Source organism: Sturnira hondurensis, unplaced genomic scaffold (genome assembly GCF_014824575.4).
Source record: "Sturnira hondurensis isolate 20B ecotype Veracruz unplaced genomic scaffold, ASM1482457v3 Scaffold0021143, whole genome shotgun sequence".
In the NCBI taxonomy this organism is placed as follows: domain Eukaryota; kingdom Metazoa; phylum Chordata; class Mammalia; order Chiroptera; family Phyllostomidae; genus Sturnira; species Sturnira hondurensis.
The window spans coordinates 15,769,989-15,794,394 of NW_028093774.1; the positions used below are offsets into that span (position 1 = coordinate 15,769,989).

General features: G+C 38.3%; 1 protein-coding gene across 10 annotated transcripts in view; it reads left to right on the plus strand.

The window, feature by feature from the left end:
* Positions 1–24,406, plus strand: part of CEP128 (centrosomal protein 128) — a 363,215-nt gene that overhangs the window by 112,211 nt on the left and 226,598 nt on the right. For all 10 annotated transcript variants that reach the window (XM_037031444.1, XM_037031446.1, XM_037031449.1 and 7 more), the window contains 3 exons: positions 4,817–5,167; positions 13,363–14,013; positions 17,611–17,775. In XM_037031444.1, coding sequence (XP_036887339.1) covers positions 4,817–5,167; positions 13,363–14,013; positions 17,611–17,775 — 1,167 coding nt within the window. The remainder of the gene's footprint in view (positions 1–4,816; positions 5,168–13,362; positions 14,014–17,610; positions 17,776–24,406) is intronic.

A 24,406-nucleotide genomic window follows, 5' to 3' on the forward strand; every position in this document is an offset into this window, starting at 1 on the left:
GGGCGAATCTCAATAGAATTTTCATCAGTTTTCCAGGCGTGTTCTTTCAGGGTCGTGGTTCCCCGTGATTGGTCAGGGCCAGAGCAGGGGGTCATCAGGCAGTGCAGCTGGGCCTGAGGCAGACATGGCGTCGCTTATTTGGTTTTGCAGCTTCTCTGAGCCTGGAGCTGAAACAAACCCGAGGCCAAGATGGTGTCCCTCTCAGGGGTGTCAAACTCATTTTCACTGGGGCCACATCAACCTTGAGGCTGCCTTCAAAGGGCCAAATGCAATTTTAGGACTGTAAAAGTGTAACTACTCCTTAACCAGGGGCAAGGAGCTCAGAGCTGCCACAGGGCAGAAACAAGATGCTGGCCAGATAAAACAAGGTGGAGGGCCAGATTCGGCCTGCAGGCCTTGTGTTTACCACCTGTGCCCTAGGGGTTAGTACTCAAGGGGGTGGTCGTGTGGTAGGCGGGGGGAGGGCCCACATGGGAGTTGCATGAGGCTACTCTCTGGTCCCTTGTTCCTCCTCCAAGGGGGTCTGCTGCACGACTGGCTACATGCCAGGGTGGGAAAGGTCACAAGAAGGTGTGAGCCACATGCCCAGCGATCCGGAATGTCAGGGTGTCTAAACCACAGGGCCAGTGATGTGCTGGGGGAGGAAAGGCTACCAGGGGGCAAGGTCTCTACTTTCTCAGTTTAGCCTATTGCTCAGCACCCGGGGCTTTCTGCCCTGGTGACCTATGCTTGGCCCATGGTCCTTGCTTTGCTCATGTCTGTGTAATTCTGTTGTAGTTTATGTGGGTTTTGTGTGTTTCCATACAGGAAATGTTGTAGTTAAGAATTGTGTTTCTAACCGAGGAGTTTTCACCCAAACACCTATGCTTAAAATAAACTCTTCATCCATGCATGCCAAGATAGAGAAACTCAATCTCTGTAATCCAAATTCTTTATTTTCAGTAAAATAAGTATACTACAAACACGCACAGAAATTTTCAGTGTACATGTTTACTGTAGTATACTAAAAAGTGTGCATATGTATTCATGTATGTGGATCTACAGCTGTTGTATGATACATTCAATGTATCTTAAAAATTACAGGCTAGCTACTGTAAACATTAAAAGAAAAGTCTGTAGTTAATTTTGCCCCTAGAATTTAGAAGGAGGGCTTTCTCAGATATTATTAAATTGTTTGGGAATATTGAACAAGTAGCTTCTTCATTAATTTTTCTTTAGCAAATAGAGGCTTTGCAAATGATTATATTTCCATTTGGCTTGACCCTAATTTGGGATTTAAAATTTTTTTTCTTCTTTTAAAAAAATACCATTTAAGCCCTTGGACCCCTCTCCCCTCTGTAATCACCACACTATTGTCTATGTTCATGAGTTCTTTTTTTTTTTTTGCTCGATCCCTCCACCCAACCCTGCCAAGAGCTGTCATCTGCTCTCCATCTGGGTTTGTATCTGTTTTGTTTGTTTGTCCATTTTGTTCATTACATTCCACACATGGGGGAAATTATATGGTATTTGTCTTTCTCTGACTGGCTTATTTCACTTAGTATGATGTTCTCCAGGTCTGTCCATGCTGTCACAAAGGGTAAAACATTTTTTTAATGACTGAGTAGTATTCCATTGTGTAGATGCCCCATAGTGGTTTTATTCACTCATCTACCGATGGACACTGGTCTGCTTCCATATCTTCCCAAGTGTAAATAATGATGCAATGAACACAGGGGTCCTTACCTTCCTCCGAATTAATGCTTTGTATTCCTTTGGATATGTTCCCAGAAGTGGGATCACTGGGTTAAAAGGAAGATCCATATTTAATTCTTTAAGGTCTCTTCATACTGCTTTCCACAGTGGCTGGACCAGTCTGCATTCCCACCAACAGTGCAAAATGCTTGATTTGTGACTGTTTGGGAGAGGAATCTTGTTTATTAACAGGAGATTCTCTCATTATTTTTTTTCCTCTTCCCTATTCTTAACCCCCTTTTCCTCCCAACACCAATGTTAAGGGTACTTTAACCAAGGAAGAAGGCCTTGGAGGGCCTCAGAGGGCAGGGGTGCTAGCCGAGCTCTTCCTTAGTGGTGGGAGTTGTTGTTCGAGTTCCGGGATTGGCTGGTGTAGGCTTTCATATTAGATCCCTGTTTGTCTCCCTCTTCCCTGTCCCTCCATTCTACTCTCTCTTTATTATTCTCAGTAGCAACTGTTGAATTATCAATATCGTCATTTTGCTCCTTAGCCACCACTTAATGGTGTTAACTTGGGGGTCTTTTTTTTTTTCGGACAAAGAATCTGTGTTAGAAAAATTATATAATCAGATAAAAACACTGAGAAAAGAAATGAAAGTATAGATTAGGCCTTAAAATTGGGAAGAGAGGCAAAATTTGAGATAGAAAAGAAAGAATTGCTCATATATATCATGTTTATTGAAAATAATTGCAGTGTGTCTGTCTCCCTAACTAGGCTATATGGTTCTCCAGAGCAGTAGAGTGTAGAACTGTGCTGTCCTACGCATCCTCGTGTCTCAGCAGCTGGAGGTTTCTCGTTGCAGTGAATGTTTATGGGACCGAATGGAAGCATACCTGTATTTCTTTCAGAAAGACTGACCAGGACTGTCTTTCTTTTTCTTGTCTCTCAAATACCACAGTTGGTTCTTATCTGTTATAAGCCAGCTTCAATGAATTCAGTTGCTGAAAATGAATTCAGATAAGAGAAGAATTGGTTCTAAAAGTTCATTCCTGCTTTAAAATGATGATTTTCAATTATTTTTAATGTTGCCATAATATTTTAATATCCTAGTATTTGCATAATGTCCTTTGGTGATTAATCTTTCTCAAGCATGGATCCAATCATGTTATTCCTGTGCTGAAAAACCTCCGAAAGCTTAAACTGGACTTCAGCATCCCCCAGCCTGATTTCTGACCTGACTTTCCAGTGTCTTTTTAGCCCTCTCAACTCTTCACAAACAGCCACCGATGGCCCACTCTGTGGCTCTCGTCCCTGCTGTTGTGCCTTATTGTCGTTTGGCCGTGGGATTGAAAGATAATTCATATAAAGCCTTTGCACAATTCCTTGCACAACTCAAGTGCCCAATAAACTTCAGTCATAGTTGTAATTATTATTAGCTCCCTTTCATTTAAATCTCAGCTCATATATGATCCCCAAAGACAAACTGCCCCCAGCCACACCACAGAACATAGACCCCTTTGGCTAACTGTCTGTCACATCTTAGCACCTGGCACTATCCATGCTGTAATTAGATGTTAGTGTGACTGTCTCCCCATTTACATCATTAGCTTCTTCGGTGTTGAAGCCAGATCTTATTAACCAGTCTGTAAACTATGTGCCTAACACAGGGGAAATGTAACCGCTCTCCAAGTATGTGTGGGAAAAAATAAAATGGGTACCTCTGTTAGCTACTGCTTGTTGATAGAGTTGATTTATAATGTAGTGGCATTAAATAAGAGTTTCCTGGTCTCATTTTAGAATTTTCCACATAAACCAGTGCATAGTTCTCAGTTTATTGTTTTCCTTGCATAGAGAAAGGAGTGACTCATCTCTGTCAGGCTGCACCGAATTTAGCAAACTGAGCACATGCAAACCTGCTGCTGAGAAAATGAAGCTTGTTTTTTGAGGCATTATTTTTATATTTTTTGTCATAATGTCAAACCATAACATTAATCAAGAGAGAAATTGTATTTGACTTTATTTAAGCCACGGTTCAGGAATAATGGGCTCTGGAACGGAACATGTGCTGTTAGAGCCTGAGGGAGCTGGTAAACGCTTCCAGTTTCTGTTTGCAGGTGTCGTGGTGCAGTGGAGGTGATATTTATGATTTGTGTAGCTTGCAGCGGCATCTTAGCCTCCTGAACCCAATCTCATGTGGGCACATGACCTCGTCCCGTGAACTCTGTCACCCCAGGCATTTGGAAACGAAGGCGCAGGAAGGGCAGCTCTGGGCCACAGTGTAAATGCTTCTTTCTGGATTTGCCACCCCCTTCCAAGGCTTTAGAAACGGGGCTTAATGGTAATGATTACAATCTTATTTCATTTGTATAGAATGTTATCTAAAAACAATGTCCTCTCATTTTTGAAATGAAAAGTACATTTGTACCCAATCTACTCAGATTAAAAATAGGTATGAATCATGATGATTTACTATGATTTCCAAGTGTATTATTGACCAACTCTGATTTAGATTTTAAGAGTTCAGGTTATTTTCTGGATTAGGTAAGTATTCAAAATAAATTTGTTTATTTAAAAATCTACTCTATAGTGAATCAGGAAGCTTGAGATAAGTTTATCAACATATAACATTATGTTAATTTAGTAGGAAAATCCTCTATTGAGAGCCTTTTTTTAAAAAAATGGACTTTCAAATATAGCATTATTTATACTGATGTTTTTGTCATCAGTGCTCATTTTTTTGTCATGGGTTTTATTTTAACAAAATTTTAGGAAGTGAAATGTTACACAATTGCTATGGTAATCTGATATTTCTGTAGTTAGAATACTGTTTTATTAAAATAATGCACATTGTTTTCATCAGCAAGGCCTTCTATCTATTTTGTTGATGGGCAATTGGAAAATACTTATTTTCCTGTTTTGGAGAAGAAAGTAGTAGGAAAAAAATTTTTTTAATAAAAATTATTCTCAGCTAATATGATTATAAAATATACAGAAAAGGGCTCATATTTTCTAGATTGGATGCTAATGAAACTTAATATAGATGATTCTCATTTTAGTGACATTAGAGATAGTTCTTTGTTGTATTATGCATCCAACTTTGACAAGAATATGTTTCTAATACGTCACCTGCTTTATTCCTAGAATTTAACACGGGAGTTGGACAACAAGGAAAAGCAGCAACTGCAGATGTTGGACCAGCTTCAGGAGATCCAGAAGCACTTTGAGACATGTGATGCCAAGCAACAGCGTGCTGACCTCCAGATCTCAGAGCTGACTCTCCATGCTGAGGATGCCACCAAGCAGGCCGAGCAGTACCTCCTGGACTTCCAGCAGTCAGAGGCCCTGAGACAGGAGGCAGAGAAGAGGCGAGAAGAGCTGAAACTGAAAGCTCAGGAGTCCATTCGGCAGTGGAAGCTTAAGCATAAGAAGTTGGAGCGAGCATTGGAGAAACAGTCCGAGACTCTTGACCAGCTCACAGACAGGAACAATCAGGTATAAGAGCCAATTCCTGAGGAATGATTTTTGCTATGACCAACCATTCATTCTTCGGTCCTAAGAACAAACACTTGTGTGCCGTGCTGAGCAGATCAACTATCAAGATGTTCTTGATAGAAGAGTGGTTATGTTTGACTCTTTCAAGGTAAAGAGTAATTGACTTTTTATAAATCTTCTTAAAGCCTTTTTCATTATACGGCTTTTCAGAGTTGGCCCTTAAGATAGATTTAACCTCCAACCCCAGTTTAGTTTTTAGTTCCCTAAACTGAAATTATTCCTTAATGTTGAAGTATAAGAAAATCATAAAATCTTTCTCAACAACCATGCAACTTTTATTTTAGAATATCATTTATTTGTATATTTCAACTTAAATATTTGTTAGAAAGAAGCATTTAAAGTGGCAGAAGTTACCACTGGAGCATTTTCTGGAAGCCACTATAATGGATTTAGTTAGATAGGTGACATTGATAATCGGACTGAGTGGGCAGTGTTATTAGATCACAAGTGTCTTTAAGACTCTGCTTTTGTGCCCTGTTGATGGCGACAGAAAGCATTTCACTGATCTGTGTACGCATTCACATTGTCTCTTCTCTTGTATAATCAGTTACTTTAAATGGATTTTATGCTCCTATGTTCATTCTCTGCTATATCTTTGCGTTGAGTTCAACCCAGATGTTTATAAGATAATAAGCAGGAAAGTCATGATTGATTTTTATCCATGTTCAGTCTTGGTTTATCATTTATGCTTTGTCATTTGTCACTTGTCAGGAACTCAACATTCCAGAAGAATAGTGATTTGTATAAGTTGACTTTCTTTCAGGACAAAACAAAATGTAGGGCAGTTACATTTATAAAATCAATTGTCAGCACATAAGAGTGACAGGAGCTTATTTCAAATGAGCTGTCAGGGAAGAGCTGCTTGCCTTTCACATGCCAGTTTCTCGGACTTATGGAAGACGGAGGAAGTGATCACTTTGCCGTCTCTGTGGCGTGTCTGCTTTTCCATTTCACCCAACTGGCTCATACTGGGGGACCACTGCCTGGAGGGAGAGCAGCTCGAAAGCTCTCGGACTTGAATCTGAACCGTTTTCATCCCAGGACTTTGCTCTCTCCCTTGATTATTCTGTTGTCAGCCTGGCCTGGCAGCTGGTTCGGTGAGCTTGCCTGCCTGGGAAGTAGAGCTGAGGCCGGGTGGTTGAGGGAGTGACTGGCAGAGAACCGTCTGGGGATTTTACTCAGTTAGAGGAAATGTAGAAGGGTCCATGCCATCAGACAGTGTCCTAGTTCACAGTGCTGAGCGTCTTCTAGACTGAGCTTTTCAGAATATTAGAAATTGTTAAACAATCATTTCCCAGAGTATTCCTGCTCTACTTATTTTTATCACTTAGCAATGCTAATGATAAGCAAAGAAGTAGTTTTAAAGTGATTGCCATAGTTAGGGTAGTATCACAATTATCACAGCAGGCATTGTAATTTTCACTTTAAAAGACTTAAAATTAATGCAGCATGTCACAGTTAGAGCAATGGTTAATCAAGGAAGAAAGGGTAACAGATATCTCATTGCGAATTCAAGTGTCCAGTAAATCTGTCATATGGAAATGCATTGTAAATAATTTTGGAGAAAAGTGTATTTTTAAAAAATATGTCTTACTGAATAATACCTCTAGTAAGTATTTACTTCTTAATAAAACTCCAAATCCCCCTTAAGGCAGTAGTAACACAGCCTACTCCTTTTTGGATTTGGGGGACTAATTATTTTCAAAAGTGCCTCCATGGTATATTTGGAAATATATATTAAGATAAAATAATACTGGTTTACAAATAAGATACATTATGGTTTAAAGAATAAATTAATTGTTTAATAAGTAGCCTTGTTAGGACATTTTATATGGTTGAAAGATGTAATTTTTACATTTTTAACATTATTTTTATTTTAAAATACTTTTGTGCCTACTTTCATTTCTTTTTCCAGAATAATTTATATTCTGCTTTAAGATTTTCCAGTTTAAAAATATATTAGAAGGCCTAAGGTTTTTATTTTTGTAGAAATTGCTTTGAATTATTTACTTTAGCTTTTTACATTTTTGAAATCTTGGTAGATTACCAGATATATATATTGTATTAAAAATCTACCTAATTACCGAAAGGGATGCAGTAACAAACAAATGGCATATCATTGCAGAAAAAGACAGAAGTCAGATTGTATACTTTCCTTGAAAGATGATTTCCTGATATTTACATGGAGTTCTGTAATGATATGTTTAATATGTATTGGAAGACCTAAAATTTTATAGATACAAACAAACTACTCATAAGTGATGCTTTTGTTTTTATTTTTAAAAATTAACTTATTTTAAAATTTTAGTTGACACACAGTATTATATTAGTTTCAGGTATACAACATATCTGATAGAATATTACTCAGCCAAAAATAGGGATGAAACCTTTGTTTTTTTAAAATGATGTTTGAAGTCATTGGCTTTTTATATTGCTCTGAAAATGATAAAGGGAAAAATGTTTTGATTCTATTCATAGGGTATACTTTTTAGACTGTTTCAAAATTCATATTTCTTTTTTAACATGGATAATGGGAATACCTCTTAGGTTTTGTGTGTGTGTGTATTTTCTGAATTGAAATACTTGGCTTGGCCATGTATTGAACTTTTTGCTTGATAGTTTTTGACTTCAAGAATCTTAAACTTATCTTTTCCTTCTGTGTATTGCCTTCATTCTGAGGAAAATAAAGAGCTATATGAGTGGAACCCTCAAAAAACAGAATTCATTTTTTTAAAATTGCATATTTATTCTTATATATTGAAACTTTAGTCATCTTCAAAATGAAGATGACTCTCCATTTATTGCAATACACCTACCTATTGAGGCGTTTTTTTCTACTGCTCGAAACAGAGTTTGAACTTGTCGATTTTTATGTCTTTCAGTGCTTCTGCCTTTTTTTTTTGTTTTTGTGTCTTTCACATTGGCAAAATATTTCTCTTTGAGGACTTTTTTCTTCCAAAGAATCAAAAAAAAAAAAAACTTGCTCAGGGCAAGACCAGGTGAATGGGGAGGGTGGGGTACGGGGGTCATGCTGTTTGTGGTCAAAAACTGCTAAATACTCAGTGCAGTGTGGGCAGGTGCACTTGTAAATCACCCATCATGAAATGGGCAAATGTGTTGAAAGAGTCTTCAAAAAATTTTCATTGAAGCCGAACTCAGCCTCTCACAACAATGCCAGCTAGTACATTGATATAGATGGGTTCCTTACCTAAAACACTCACCTTGTGGGGAAAGTCTATACATACTACACGGGACCTGCCCTCCAGAAGATAATTCTGGTTTCTGGGGGGGCTCCTTCTCTTGTGTAGTAAATACTGTTTTATAAAATTTGATTTTTTAGTGGTTAAAAAGTGAGAAGGATCAATGCTAATGTGCATACTTTTAAAACATGTATGCAGTCCTATGAAAGGCAACTTAAGAAAGACTAGATCACTGATATACAAGGTGGGTCAAAGGAAGTAAGTTTACAGTTGTTCTTGTGGAAAATAATACATAATACAAGAATAAACTTTTGCATACTCACAACTGAAAACCTACTTTTTGTTCCACTCTGTATGAGTATAATCCAGCAGTCTGTCTCCATGTTCTCTCACATGCAAAAAAGTCACTTATTTTTCTTTTTAAAATTTCCTTGTTCACTTTTTAGGTAATTCATGAGAAAGAACTGTGTATGCCTAGTCGTCAGGCCTTTGAGGAACTGGTTCCTATTCCTATGTCCACCATAGTTTCAGGCAGTGTTATTCTTCTGCTTTCACCAGCCATTTCAATCCTTTCATAATTTTTCTGTGCAACTGTTCTTTGGAAGCTGGGTTTACTAGGTTAGAACATTCTCTCCCCATTGTTCCTGACTGCTACTTAGTTTTCCATTATGCCTCTACATTTCCCATGGCTTTTTGCGTCTGGCTTCCCCTCAACCTCTTTTATTACGTGTAGTTTTTGCCATCATCTGTGGTGACTTCCAACTGCAAATCAGCAAGCCATTGAATTCAATATCTTTGTCCTTCACTAACTTCCTATTTTACCTTCAGACCACTCAGCAGCTAAGTTCTGTGACTAAAACTTGTTATCATTTGTAATTTCTCTAATGGTCAAGTACAAGATCTGGCAGAAGTAATGCCTGCTTGACTGTGGTAGGTTGGGTGAGAGTATGGGTGTAATAATTCATAGTTTTAATTTGAACATTTTCCTTAAAATGTTGCAGGGTGTGCTTGAGCGTGATATTGTTATGTTACAGAATTACATGGTTATGATTTTGTAATAAAACAGGGGCGTTATTTGTGCCCGACCCTGTATTTAGTTCTGACATTTCAGTCTCTGATCTGACACATTTCTTTTATTCCTTTTCTTTAACCATTACCATCTGATTTTAATCTTCTCACATTCTTTTGGTGGATCAGCCATTTCCTGCAATCAGTTTTTTTTTCCCCTGAGAGACTAGACTTCTTGAAAATCTACTCTGATGATATGCTCACTGGCATCTTCAATTTCTCCCTCCCACCTCACACATTTTACCGACCTTCACTCTGCAATCAGCCTGACTCTCCACTTTTTCCATTCTTGCTCCTCCAGGAGTAGTACCAGCAAAACTTGCGTGGAAATGCCGGTTGGCTCCCGTAGTGGTCTTGGTTCCCTCTCCATCCCAATCTATTTCGTTCCATTCGGAAATTAATAGGGACCAGTTACTAGGCACACAACCCTGTTCTGATCAATAAAGAATGAGCTATGAAGTCTTTGGGGGAACTTCAGGTAAACATTTACTCACAACGAAAAAAGATGCACAGGAAGAGAGTTTTCTTGCTTCCCTGGACATTGTTGTGGTTGGCTGCAAGGCCCGGGACGGCTGAAGCTGTCTTGCTGTGGTCCTGAGGAGGAAGCCTCATACACAGGAGGGCGTTGCCGAGGGAAGTGCTGGGAGGTGAATCTAGAGCTTTGACACTCTGTGTCTGGGGCAGTTCTACCCGGGATGATAGCAAGTTACCCAGGGGCTTAAGCCAACTTCTAGTGTTCTCTTACTCTCAGTAGGAAAAAATTGAGGCTGAGGTGAAACATCAATTCTAGGTGTAAGGGGCCATTAATACAAGAACCTAAATAGAGTATTGGCTAAATGAAGAAGTGGGGTGGCAATCAGAAGGATCAGACATTTCTAACAGCAAAGTTGGCAAACCTTGCTGTGCCCTAGTGGTTCAGCCATCACAAAGCGCACCTTGGGGCATGGACGCTGTGCCTCCGAATGTGGTATTAAGTGACCAGCAGGAAAACTTTGGGATGTTGGATTATGTTTTATACTTATAGCTTTAAGAAAAGACCTATAAAAGAAAGACAAGTATGGGTTCAAGCCGATCTGTCTAAAAGCAGAGAGCAAGAGTTTTTTTGGTGTGGGGAAACTGAAAATCTGTACTCTGTAACGCAAATTTTTGAGTATGATAATTTGGAGTCCTTCAGAGTTGGAAAAGTCAAATTATCTATCCATGCTGAAGTCTAAGCAAGAGAGGGAGGTGGGAAACTTAGCAGTAACAAATAAGAAGGAAAAAAAAAAGCTGATTTCTCAAGCCCTTTGCAAGTGCTTCTGCTTCAGCGCTTCTGGCAAAAGAAGCCACTTCTGGCAAAAGAAGCCACAAAAGAGTCCATTGTTTTGAGTTCCCTCAGGATAAAGGCTGTTCCACTGAGGGCTCCTGGGAATGGCTAGGGCCTGGGGTGGTGGTTAAGACACTGGCATTTTCAGACCTAGAGGCAATGTCTAGACAAAATCTTGGGCTGTGGCTACTAGCCAGACAATGAACCAAAACCAAATGGACAGAACTTAACTTAGTTTTCAGTATCTGTGTTGCCAAAGAAATTCCAAATGACCAACATAGTCTGTGACCGTCACCTCTGTCATGTGATGGAGAGTGGAGGGTAACGCTTGCAGAACTGTGGAGCAGCGGAGCCCGGGCTTTGAAGGGCTCTTCCTGAGCCTCTGGATCTGCACTTTTTCTGCTGTTCGAGAAAAATAAACGTCCTCACTGTTGAAACTAACTTTAGGAAGACACGATAGTATTGTATTTTAAATCAGGCATTTTACCTGCTAGAGCTTCATCTTGAATTTAAGATTTTTATTGTCAGGGCTGCATGGAAGTCTCTGAACTCATGGCCAGGGGCCTTATGTTATTTGTTCTAAAAATTAATCACTGTATTTACATTTCTGCCCTTTTAGTCAGGTGGGCATCAATATCCTTATGGTCAAGACTTGATTCCATCAGTTTCTGTCTTCTGTAGTGTGGTAAATAGAGTGATTCTCTCTCGTGCCTGGAACCTGTGAGTATGGCATCATCCCCATGATTTTGTTACGTTGTAAGGCACAGTTGATCTTAAGATAAGGAGATTATCTGGATGTGCCTAATCCAATCACAGGAGCCATTAAAAGCAGACACAATTTTCTGTCTGCCAGGGGATGGGGAGGTCAGAGGGATTCAAAACTATGGAGAAAGTGCCCATGTGGCGTCCCTGGCTTGGCGGAGTCTATGAGCGCAAGAGTGCCGGGGACCTTCAGAAGCCAGAACAACCTGTGGCCCAAAGCTGGGAAGAAAACAGCGACCCAAGTTTGCAGAACTCAATTTTGCAAACAACATGGATGAACTTGGAAGTGGATTCTTCCCCAAAGCCTCCAGATAAGAGCCCAGATCAGCTGACACCTTGATTTTAGCCTTAGGAGACCCTCAGCAGAAAACCTACCCTGGAATTATGACCTGTAGACACAGTGAGATAATAAATGGATATTGTTGTCAGCCACTAAATTTGTTGGAATTTGTTGCACTGCAATAGAGAAATAATACATCTGCCCTTAGGCTTATCTATATTTCTAGCCATGTTTCTTAACTTACAGTCTTTCCAAAATGAACTCAATTTTTCTGTGTTTCGGTCTTTTCCACCCAGGGGCATTGATTTATCAGTTATGCCCTCTCCTCACAGTTTTGATCCCTCTTGCATTGATACCTCTCTGAGATCCTGGTTCCTCCTTGAACTTAAATCCCATCCCCACCTTTTGGCTCCTCTTTCCAACTAGTCTTCACAGCCCTATGATGTAACTATTATTGCATTTATAAAGAGAAATAATTTCCTTAAGACCACAGAACTACTTAAGACTGGCTGTGAAGCAAATTCATTCTCTCTGGTCGGAGCTCTGCGGCTCAATCATGCACCCACCTCCTTTTTTTATTTCTCTGTCAGCATCATGCTGTTTCTTCCCACTGTGAGCTGAGAGGGATTTGAGGACACATTTTTTTTTTTTTTAGGGATTGACTCCTTACATTTTACATTGAATTATTTCACACTGATGTATTAAAATGCGAAGTGCAAAAATGGCTTGCAAGTATTTGCACTTTAACTCATTATTTCAGATTTCAAAATGAGAATCTTTTTTTTTTTTTTCCTGGTTCAAGCTGTGGTGTGAGCATCAGTAAGCAGGTAGAGATTGTCTTTGGTGCCAGAGTTGGGGTATGTGTGTGTCAATTTCTATTTCCTTCGCTGCTTGCTTTTTTATTTGCAGCAATGATTGGTGAGGATTAGAGGGTTGTTAGTTCTTGGTCTCTGTTCCTCAGTGTAAACCCTGTGAGGATGGCAGAGGGTGATGGCTGCCGAGTCCCTTCCCAGCTTTTCCTAGTCTCGTTTCTACCTTTATGGGGCTTCGAGACTCCCAGTGACATACTGTTGTGTGACATTCCCTTTCTTATTATCTGAGTGTTTCCCTATGTTATCTGCCCTATCTGCTTTGAGGTTTCTTGTTTTTAAAAGTGTGGCATTGAAATGTAAATCATTACTATTTTAAGTAAGCTACGCATATTATTTCAACCTCTGGTAAATTATAATAAGAGTTTTTTTCTTTCCCCATTCTTTTGATCAATTTTATCTTACATTTAAATAATTATGTATGATCAAAGAGTGATATGATTTGGTGATGAAAATCTAAAACATATTTCAATGTGGTGCTACTTCAGGGTATTATATTTTTATTTTTCTTTAGAAAAATTGAAAGTATACAAATATTATTTGATGAATTTTTCTTCTCTTTGTGGATTAAATTGTATTTTGTTTCTTGGCAGTGTCTATGGTGAATTTTATAGTAATTTTTTGTTTGTTTTATATTTTTAATCTGATAGATCCTAAAAGAAAAGGATGAATTGAAAAGCCAGCTTTATGCAGCATTGCAACAAATAGAGAATCTTCGAAAGGAATTGGATGAGGTCATAAGCAAGCGTGCCCTTCAAGAGGAGGAGCTTCACTCTAAGGAGCAGAAACTAAGTGACGTTAAGGCTCATCAAGCTGACCTTGAACTAGAAGTCAAGGGTAACCTGGACACCATCCATAGGCTAGAAACTGAACTGCAAAAGCAGAGTAAGAATCAAAGCCAGATGAAAGTTGAGAAAGCTCACCTGGAGGAAGAAATTGCAGAGCTAAAGAAGAGCCAGGCAAAGGACAAAGCTCAACTTCTTGAGATGCAAGAGGCCATCAAGGACTTGAGTGCCATCCGGGCAGATCTTGCCAATAAATTGGCTGAGGAACAAAGAGCCAGGAAAGAGGTGCTTAAGAACCTTTCCGACCTCAAGACGCAGGCAGAATCTAAAGACGAAGAAACAGCTACAGCCATTGCACAGTTAAAGCTAGAACGGGACGTTCACCAGAGGGAACTGGCAGATCTCACATCGTCATTGCAGAGCGTGAAAACGAAACATGAACAAAATATCCAGGAGCTGATGAAGCACTTCAAGAAAGAAAAGAGTGAAGCCGAGAATCACATTAGGACACTGAAGGTACCTGCGCTGACCTGTATTGATGATGGTGAAGGAATTCTTCTGGTGACTCACAAAGTTAATAAGCCGTAGACTTTTAGAGATCATTCCGTATTCCCAGGCACTGAGGGGAAGCTAAAACTAACAATAAAGGGGCTTATTCACGCCTGTTCAGCCAGGTGGAAATGAGTTACAGCAGCCACCCGGGAGCACCTATTTCAGAGCACTGAAGCCTTTTAAAAAGAACCGTTAGCTATTTTGGGAGCTTAGGAAAGGCAGAGGTGGCAGTAAGTCGTGGGCCTGAAATGTGCCCTCATTCAACATTTATGACCTCCTAAAATATAAAATGCAAAGACCTATCAATGCTTTAGAATCTATAACCACAGTCCTTATTAGTTTGGTACCTAAAGTGGACCAGCTTATGGGCTATATAAACCCAAGGCTTTTGAGATTTATTCTTTCTTTTCCAAGGGAAAGTTGCCTTCGTAGACGCATAGTTGAGATCTTGCATTTGGGGAACTGTTTCCAAGGTCAAGTGGTGTTAGCTTTATAACCATGCAGGGGAATAATTTTATAACATGACTGTCAGAAGTGTGATAAAACTATCCCTTCTTTCTGCTTCATTTTTTCCTCCATAACACTTACCAGCATATAGAAGCCATATTATTTATTTTTTAATCAGTCTTTATGAGAATGAATACCCTAGGAGGACTGGGATTGGAGTCTGTTTTGTTTACAGCTCTATTTCAAGTACTTAAAAGAGTTCCTCGAACCTTGTTAGTATCTGTTGAATAGGTGAATGAATGCACGCATCTTCAGAAGTCCATTATAATTTATTTCAAAATTCCTTGAATGCAACTATCATAAAATGCCTATGATGAAAGATGAAATTATACCAAAACAGCTGATACTTTTAGAGTGCTCTCAGCTATTGTATGAGTTCTTCCCTAGTTCTACACAGCCTACTGGTAATTGTGGATTTGGGGTCATCAGTTCGGGTGGGCAGAGCAGAATGAAGGCTGGAAGAAGAGATAAGAGGCCTTTACTATATTTCATTTTACCAAAAATACCATTAATTGTAAGATGCTACTAAGAAAAAAAACACTGCCTATGAAAATGTGACATGCTATTAACTGTAAGACAACGTTCCAAGATAGACATGGTAAAAGGTGAAAAAAATATATGTTGTAGTATTGATTAAATATGGCATAATAGTCCTTCAGAGTAGATGAGGGCATGGATAAAAGTAGAATTAGAGATATGAAGAAGAGCTGATGTTGAAGAAAATAAAATACAGATTCTATCTTAATTGATTGGCTATGACAATAATAGTAATAGTAGAAGACATATTTAGCACTTAGTTTGTGCCAGTCACTACGATAAAAACTTTACATGTATTAATCATTTAATACTAACATTATTCCTGCAGATTTTTTGGTATTATTTTCTCTCTGTTGAGGGAATTGAGGCGAGGGATGTTCAGGCCTTACAGCTAGGAAATAGTTGAGACAGTATTTGAACCCAGGTAGTCAATGCCTATTTCTTAACCACATCACTGTACTGAAAAAGGTTTATTATTAAGGATGACAAAGGATAGACTTAGGTGACTGGGTAGATAGTGAGGGTATTTGCCAGGGTAGACAATGTGTATCGAACAGCAGATTTGGACAGAACAATGTCAAATTCGGTTTTTTAGCATGTTGAGTTAGGATGAAGGGAACTTAAGTGTAACCATGAATGTCTAGGAAGAACAGTTTGGTTCATTATGGGTTAGGTGTTGAGGAGGAAGTTGGGGTTAAACTTAAGTATTTATAGCCAGTAAGCCATTGGTGATAGTTGAAATCCTGGGATTTGGATAAAGTACAGGGAGAAAGAATCCGATGAAAACCCAAGAACAGCAGTGTATAAGGGCAGAATTGAGAAAGAGGTGTGGCCAATAAAAATAAAGGACCATATGAGAGGAGGAGAATGAGAAGAAAATGGTATCTTGGGAAACTCAGGTCGGACATTTTAAGAGAGGTATACTCGAGTGTCAAATGTGGCAGGTGGGGTGTCCAACCTTCTGGTATCTCTGAGCCACACTGGAAGAAGAAGAGTTGTCTTGGGCCACACATTTTGTAACACGTCATCCCAAAAAAAGTCTCATAATATTTGAAGTAAATTTATGATTTCGTGTTGGGCCACACTTACTGCCATCTTGGGCAGCATGCGGCCTCTGAGGCAGGCCGCGGGTTCATTACCACAAGAGATTGGTGGATAAGGCCCATGAGGAGATGTGAGGAGTTTGGATCAAAAACAAGGTAGACAGCATTTGACAGGAGACAGGGCATATCTTCCCCTGAAGGTTCTGAGAGAAACCAGTGAGACTGAGTAAGCTTATGATAGAGACAGCCGGGGGTTACGGATGTGGGTCTTGACTATTCCCTCCCTCTGAAGTGGAGCAGAGCGCAGTGCAGGAAGTAGCTCAGGAATGGTGGAGGTGTGCACGGCTGCAACGGCTGGAAGAAACTGCATGAGACCAGTCTGGGAGCATCATGGCATGGCTGACACCGGAGAAGTATCATCGGCCAAGGAACGAGAGAGTGGAGGGATAATCTATGAACATAGCTTTCTTATTTGGTCAGGAATTCTTACGTTATAGTTTAGATTTTCAGAGTTAAGGCCCAAGGTGTGGTAATGCAGTTGGTGTGCTGTTGTGGAATGTGGGTGAAAGTGGTCAGAATAGAACAGGTCATGTAATTTGATGTTAATTTGCTGGATAGATATTTGGGTAATTTATGATACTGCTTACAGGCATTAATTGATCACATGTCAAAAAAGGTGACTGGTCAGCTAGCTGTTGCCAGCAGGAAAGGGAGAGTTGATGAGAAATCGTGTGAGTCTCGCAGGGAGGCAGGGTTTTTGCCGGAGGACAGGTGTGTAGTGATCTGATAGGTCATGGCTTGGGAAGTGGTGCTGTCAGGGGCTGTCCTTTCCCCCGGTGCTGTCTGGTTTTTAAGGCCTGATGGATTTTTCGTCTCTTCTGTGGGTTCGCTGAAGTGGGGTGAGTCTCCCGGTCCTCTGTGCTGCATGGCTCTTTGCTGATGTCTTTAGAGTAGTAGCAGGCATGTTTAGGCCGACTTACGTTATGGTTTGTTGAGTGTTCATAAGTACTCAGTTCTTTCACGAAAATGAGGAGGTAGATGATGGCTAGTGTTGTCAAGCTTCCTTTATAAACGAGCAAAACGATCAGTCAGTAACATCTGAGTGCTTCCCTTTGGGAAGACTTGGAAACACTTCCATAATTAAACCGTTTCCTCTCTCAGCAGAGTTGGTATTCCCTCTTTGGGCTGCCACAGTACCCTCCTCCACTTCTCATTCACCATTGTGGAAATTGATTTTGCCATTTGTTTCTTTTACTGTTCCTATCTGTTATTGACGGCACCTAGCGAGGTACCTTTTACTTAGTAAACGTTCAGTGAGTGCTAAGGATTAATTGAGTAAATGCAAAGAGCGTCTCTTTTGTTCTGTGTGTGTACAGACTCTTAGAGATAGCAGCATCTTGAAGTATTTGCCTGATGAGATAATGTGTAATTTGTATGGCGTACAGTTTGGCTTTTCTCCTTCTCTTTTTCTCAGGCAGAAAGTGTAGAAGATAAGAATACGGCTAAAGTCCATCTTTGTCAGCTAGAGAAGTTGAAAGCACAGTGTGACAGGCTGACAGAGGAATTAACCCAGAATGAAAATGAGAATAAAAAGATGAAGCTAAAATATCAGAGTTTGAAGGATCAACTAGAAGAAAAGGTAAAAATGTGAATGAATTCTAATTTAAAAGATTTATTTGAATTTCTTCTAGAACGTATTTTATATTTTAACAAATGCTAATTGTAGTCTTTCATAGGAAAGTTGTATGGGTGCCAGAAAAAATGGTAGTTTATTAGAATGCTGTTTGTGATTTTTATTATTTCATCTAACCATTAATCTTCTAATACATTTGATTTTAAATTTCTTCTGGATCTTAAAAATAGGAGTTTAGAGGCAAGGTAGCAGAGAAAGAAATTATAGTTTATTGAGGACCTACCCTATGTCTGGCATTTATGCCAACTGACTTAATATGTGTACTTAATCCAAAAGGTAATCCTTATTACCTTTTGGTTAGATTTGATTGACCTCTAACCTATGAGGAGACTGATGCTCAAAATAAAGCATGTAACAGTTAATTGCTCACTAGACGCTAGACACTTTTAATGGTCATAGTAGTTTTATGAAATCGATACTATTGTGCTCCTTTTTGCCCTTGCAGAGGCTGAGTGAAGCAGACAAGAGGGTTGGGGACCCTGGAACAGCCGTGACAGGCGCACTCTTCCTGTCTGTAGTTGTGTCAGTTGGTTTTGAGTGTCTGCTGTGCTTCAGACACTGGGTAGAAAACTAGGGACTTTTAGAGAGTCACAACTTTCATGGCAAAGTCAGTGAAGAATTGAAGCCAGAATATTTAAATTTGCTTCCTGTTTATTCCACCAACTTCCTAAACGGATTTTCAGTTGAGTGTGGTAGAAGTCAAATGTAAAAAAGACCACTAAATCATGGGTAATTGATTAAGGCAGAAAAGACCTGGCCAGATGGACCCCCTACTCAGGGGCATAATGGAAGGAAAAGGGAGAAGGGCCATCTAGGAACCTGGATAAAGGACACACGGACAAAGCCACAGGGGGGTAGGATCGAAAGTGGGAGGTGGGGATAACTGGGGTGGGTGGGAGTGCTGGTGGTGGGGAAATGGAGACAGCTTTACTTGAACACAAATTAAAAAAAAGAAAAAATCTATAACGGACTCTCACTAGGTCAGGTGTCATAAAACTCTTCGTAAACCTTGAGGAAGCAACTTTCCTAAAGCTTTGGTCACCTTTTCCTCTTTTTTGTTATTTGCAAAATTCCCCATGTTGTATGTGTGTGTGTGTATTAGATTTCTAGTAATTGTTAAAGTCAAGAAAGTGAAATATAAATTAATTTGCAATTTATGATTAAATGTGCTAAGTTGCTAAATTTAGGCCTATGATTTTGACAACCACTATAATTTAGTTCTTCAGTTATGCTTTGGTTTAATTATATCTAATGTTCACACATATGTAATGTATCTATTGCCTGGGTATAGTTGCTGTGGAGGTAATGCTAATTTTTCCAACTTTTTCATGATTAAAATTTTAGCCAGAAGATGTGTTAACACGTTTTATATTTAATTATTTGGATTTCACAAATAGTGGTGTGAAAATTTTGCTGTGTTGAAAATGTAAGTTTATCTTGTTCTGCTTAAAATAAATGTTTCTTTACTGGTTCTATTTGTTATGTCTCAGTTACAGAGGCATTATGACATATAAATGGAACATTCACCTTAGAGTTTCAGGAGTTAATGATTATATTTTATTGCTATGTATTGAGCATCAAGTATGTGGCAGGCATTTTTCTGGATGCTGAGGACAGAATATGGGGAAGCCACAGGTGTGCACCTGAACACTCAAAGTGGGGTCATTACTAATAAAATCCCTTTCAGCTGTGAAAGCTATATAGTTGAGTCCCATCAACAGGTGCTGATTTAGAGAAAAGACGTTTCTGAAGTCTGTAATGGTGAATAATCTTAAAGATTTACAGGCACACACACAAATATATACAGTTTACGAGGTTTGTCCAGTTTGCATATTACATTGCTGGATACTTTCTAGACAGACCAATAAATATATATAGACATACACATCGTGTGTGTGTGTGTTGACCTGACTGGGGTGAATAAAAACAGGAACACAAGATGAAATACATTTTCAGTGAAAAAAGTCCCTTTGACTTGTAGCCCGAAGATTCCTATTTAAGTAACACACTGAACTTGATGAATGGGGCTTGTGGATTGGAGGGGGTTTGTAAAGGGACTCTGTCATAATCGAAAGGGAAGCCTTTCTCATTTACTTAAGAAAGCAGTATTCTTGTAGGCTCTTCCCTAACATAAACACACAGTACTACTTATGCCATTAACATACGTCTCTGTTTTTTTTTTTAAACGTTTTGCCACAATTCTGACTGCATACTTTGGTTTAACTGCATACTTCTGTTTCTTTTTGTTATTACTTGGTAAGCTAAGAAACGTTAAAACTGCATCAAAATTCATATACAGCGTTAGCACCAGCAGCCTTCTACCAGTAGGACGGGATGCTGTTCATACACATGCACCAAATAACTGACTTTACCATATTTTCCTCATGTTTTCAGTGTCGACATGTGGTAAGAAAGTGCATTTTTTTCAGCATCTGATTTTGCTTTAACATCAAATGTTTATTTTTCAATTTTACATGATAAGAACAAATATTATGTAATTCACAGGATTTTTACATGTGCATTTAAAACTCTATTATGAGCGCCTTACAAAAGAAAAAGCTCTCATGAAATGATACAGATAGAATTTTCTCCCATTTGTAGTATCATTAAAATTTATTATACTTTTGCTTAAAATTTTTAAGGAAAATACAAGGTCCGGCACAAATAATGCTCCCTTTTTTATTACAAAATCATAAGCATGCAATTCTGTAACATAATGTCTTACTCAACACACCCTATGACATTTTAGGTAAAATGTTCAAACTGAAACTATAAATCATTACACCCATATTATTACCCTACCATCCACACTCAAGCAGGCCTTACTTCTGCCTGTAGTTGATTTCTTTTTTTGTCCTAAAAGGATTTTGTCAATATTAAACCATTTATTCTGGCACTCACCTCAAATGTCATAAAACTGTTTATCAGAAATATATTTTTATTAGTTTTACTGAAATTTGTGAGTTATCAAAAGTGTTTGTTTATATTAAATCATTTTTGCTCAGCAAATCATCAAAATTTACATAGTGAAGGTTTTAAATATCTATATAGACCTATATATGAACTAATTTAAAAAATTCATTAACACAGATATGAGTTTACTAATAATACTGGCCATCTTGTCAGACTTCTATAAGTAATTTTATAGTATAAGTATTGAAAGATTGATTTGAATTTTGAACATATTTGCATATTATTTTAGACATAACTCATGACTAAAATTAAGAAAACATCATTTGGTATTCTGTTTATACTCGATATATTCTCTTGGTCCTTACATTTTATAATATGAATGTTTTATGGCAACTATATAGAGTAGTTTGGGCAGGTATATTTATGAACAATTAGATAAATGGTGTAAAGAAAATGATAGACATTAATTGTTTTCCTAAGTCCAATGCAAACATAATAAAACATTTATTTTCAATTATTAGTGAGAATAATATAATTTTCATGACTATTTCTATAAATTCTGAAATTATAGATTAAAAATTTTTAAAAGGAACAATAAAAAATTATAAAACAGTATAATTTGTGAAAAAGGCAGGGCATTTTTTTTTAGAAAGATGTGAAAACTCATGCAATCTCACCAGATAACTTTTTAAAATATGTATGTTTGGGTGAAATTCTTTTCAGGCTTTTTTTCCACGCGCACAGACCCATTGGGGATCATGCCCTGTGCCCTGCTGTGTACTCTGAATTTGTGTGCCATTAAACAGTGTTCAAAATCAGCTTTATTTACCACCCAGCAGGTCAGCTGGTAAATGTAGTATGATTTTGTTATTGATGACATTATTTGTGTCTTTTCTATTTTAAAATGATAGATCAAGTAGTTTTTATCCTATATGACCCTGTACTTTCATATTTGGAACTTTCATTCTTATTTGTTACTGATTATTCTCATAATTCCACTTAGAATTATTATCTGCTCCTTGTCACTAGACACCCAACCCTGGAGGAAGCCAGAGGGATCTGCTCCCCTCATTTTACTTTCCTCCTTCCATCCACCGATAGTCACAGCCGTATGTGGAGCAGTTCATTACAGGAGGTGGTGGTATACTGGCTACACACCTATCTTACAGTTATAACTAGCCATGGCAATGTTGCAAGATTCTTCAGCACTTTCTGTTTTTTTGGTGCCCGCCAAAAGGAAACCCCACAAAACATCCGTGTTAGCTTTTGTTTTTAATAAGCCTTGTCTCAAAGTCTACAGGGTTGCACTGAACTGTTATACAAAGGTTTTGTTTTCCAAAACATTGGCATCAGTGTACTTCTAAAGTATAGAAGGACTGCAAACAGTACCTGCTCCCAGCATCTTCTTTTGTAGATGAGTAAATTTGGGCTGTTGTTAATGGACTTGTTGTTCATTAACAAGTTGTTAATGGACTTGTCTCAGTGCTCCCAGTTGTCCGTTGGTAGAAATGAAAATAGGACCCAGGTTTATCAGTGTTATCTTTCCCATTGTATCAGAATCTATAAGAACGATTTCTGGCCAGTATATAGATTATGTAGGTTATTTGGGATGCTAAGCTTTCTCATGTAATACTTGCTTATTTCCATAGGCAAACTTAATTCTCTTTAGAGGACCTTATTTTCTATTATTAGTTCTTTCAGAATGCGACAGTAACTACAATGGGACAGTTAGGATATACCTTAACATCCTCAATTGTGACGTACCCAAGGCTATAGCAGTTCACAGGAACTTAAATACTGAATACATCAGGACTCATGAAAAGGCATTTTGGTTCCTTCCCATGGAATCCTTCATTTAAATCATTTGTGAAGTGTTAACTAGCAACATATTTTAAAGCTATGTTGGATAGGAAACTCTTAGGAAATAGTTTTCTTGTATAAAATGTGGATCTTTGATAAATGTAATTCTTATTTGCATGTATAATTATGACAGATGTAATTATCACAGATGGTGGAAACCGAGGCTGAGTGTACTGTGCCCGCACAGGTTGCTTGTGGTGGAGACAGGATGTGAACACAAATTCCTTTTGTTTTTCCCCTTTATTTATTGCCAGTAAAATGACTCACATTTGTGTCTTTTCACTGTATTCTTAGTGTTGAATTTAAATTTAGGGTTATTATATTCAACGGATTACCCTGTACTCTTTGATTATTTTTAGCCTGACACAAATTTTGGAAAGGAGTCATTAATGATTTTGTTAGAAAAAATCTGATTAAAACCTGATATTGCCACATAAAATATATCTGTGGCAGGAAAAAATGAATCAGTGTTTAATTTTGTGTTTCGGATGTAATTCGACCATCTGTTTAGGGTTGCTGTTTTTCATGATGTGAACAAATATATATGATTGTCACATATCAGGCCTATAAAAATGTTTACTACTTTGCAAACTCACAGTTCCACAGTTTTACAAAAACTCTCTTAGAGAAGGCAGGATTCTCTGATGTCAATTCTTTCTATAAGAACAAGAAAGCAGTAGAAGTGAACGGGCTGTTGGTTTCTAATTTTACTTTAATGTTTACACTTTAGGCCAGTGTTAGACAGATTGTACTTTTTTTTGGCACTTCATCTAATTATTGCAAATTGTGTGAGTAGAGTAAAGCTGTAGCTACCACAAATGAATGTGGAGGCAAATTGAAACCAGATACTTTAAATAAACACTAATTAGGATGTTATGAGTAATTTCCCATCATACTTCTGTCACCTGAAAAACAACAATGAAAATAATAAAATGATCAAATTAAAGGTAAACTTGTAAATGACGTGTTTGTCACTTACAGAGGATCTTTAATGGAACTACTCCTAGTCCTTGACTTTTACGGAGAACTGACCAAAACATCAGAGTGCTCACCTTGTATGAAATCCTATGCCAGACATTCAGAAACCCGTTTAGGAAGCAAAGGTCAAGTGACTGTACAGTGGCACCGTCATATTTTCAGTTGCGGCAGAGCAGGGGCGATATGTAAGGGCATATAGAATTACATTTGGTCTCTGCTTTCCAAGATGAAACAGGTGTGGAAAAGTCATTTTAAAGTCTGTTTTTTTTTTTTGTTTTTTTTTTTGCAATGACTTCTCTACCAACTGTTGACAAGGAGTTTGTTTTTAAATGAATTTAAAAGGTGAAGTTAAAGTTTGGGTCTTTATGTCTCATGGTTTGAACTTGATTGAGAGGCCTGCCATTTAATCCTTAACTCTGCGAGTGGTTGGTCACAACAAGCGCTTGAGAGGAAGGTGTTTCTGTTTGGACACTTTTCTTTAAAATCCCTGTATACTATTAGTTTGATTTCGTGTAATTTTGAAACTGTGAGTGATACTGCTAGTGAAGGAATTAAGCTGAATAATGGCACAGAATTGGTTGGGGTGTGGCAAGCCAAGGGGACTAGGCCTCGTGAGGGATTCTGAACTCTATTTCTCCAGGGCTTTGCTTAAGGTAAGCAGTCCTGTGTCACTTTTGTGGACCCTAAAAGGGAACATAAAGTGAATGTCTGGGTTGGTGTTCACTGAGTTTTTCTATCATTATGATCTAAAATGCTTGTTAATTCAGTCCATTTTGTCACATAATGTTAAACAAGCAATACTCTTTAAATTTTAAGAAAGAAAAAG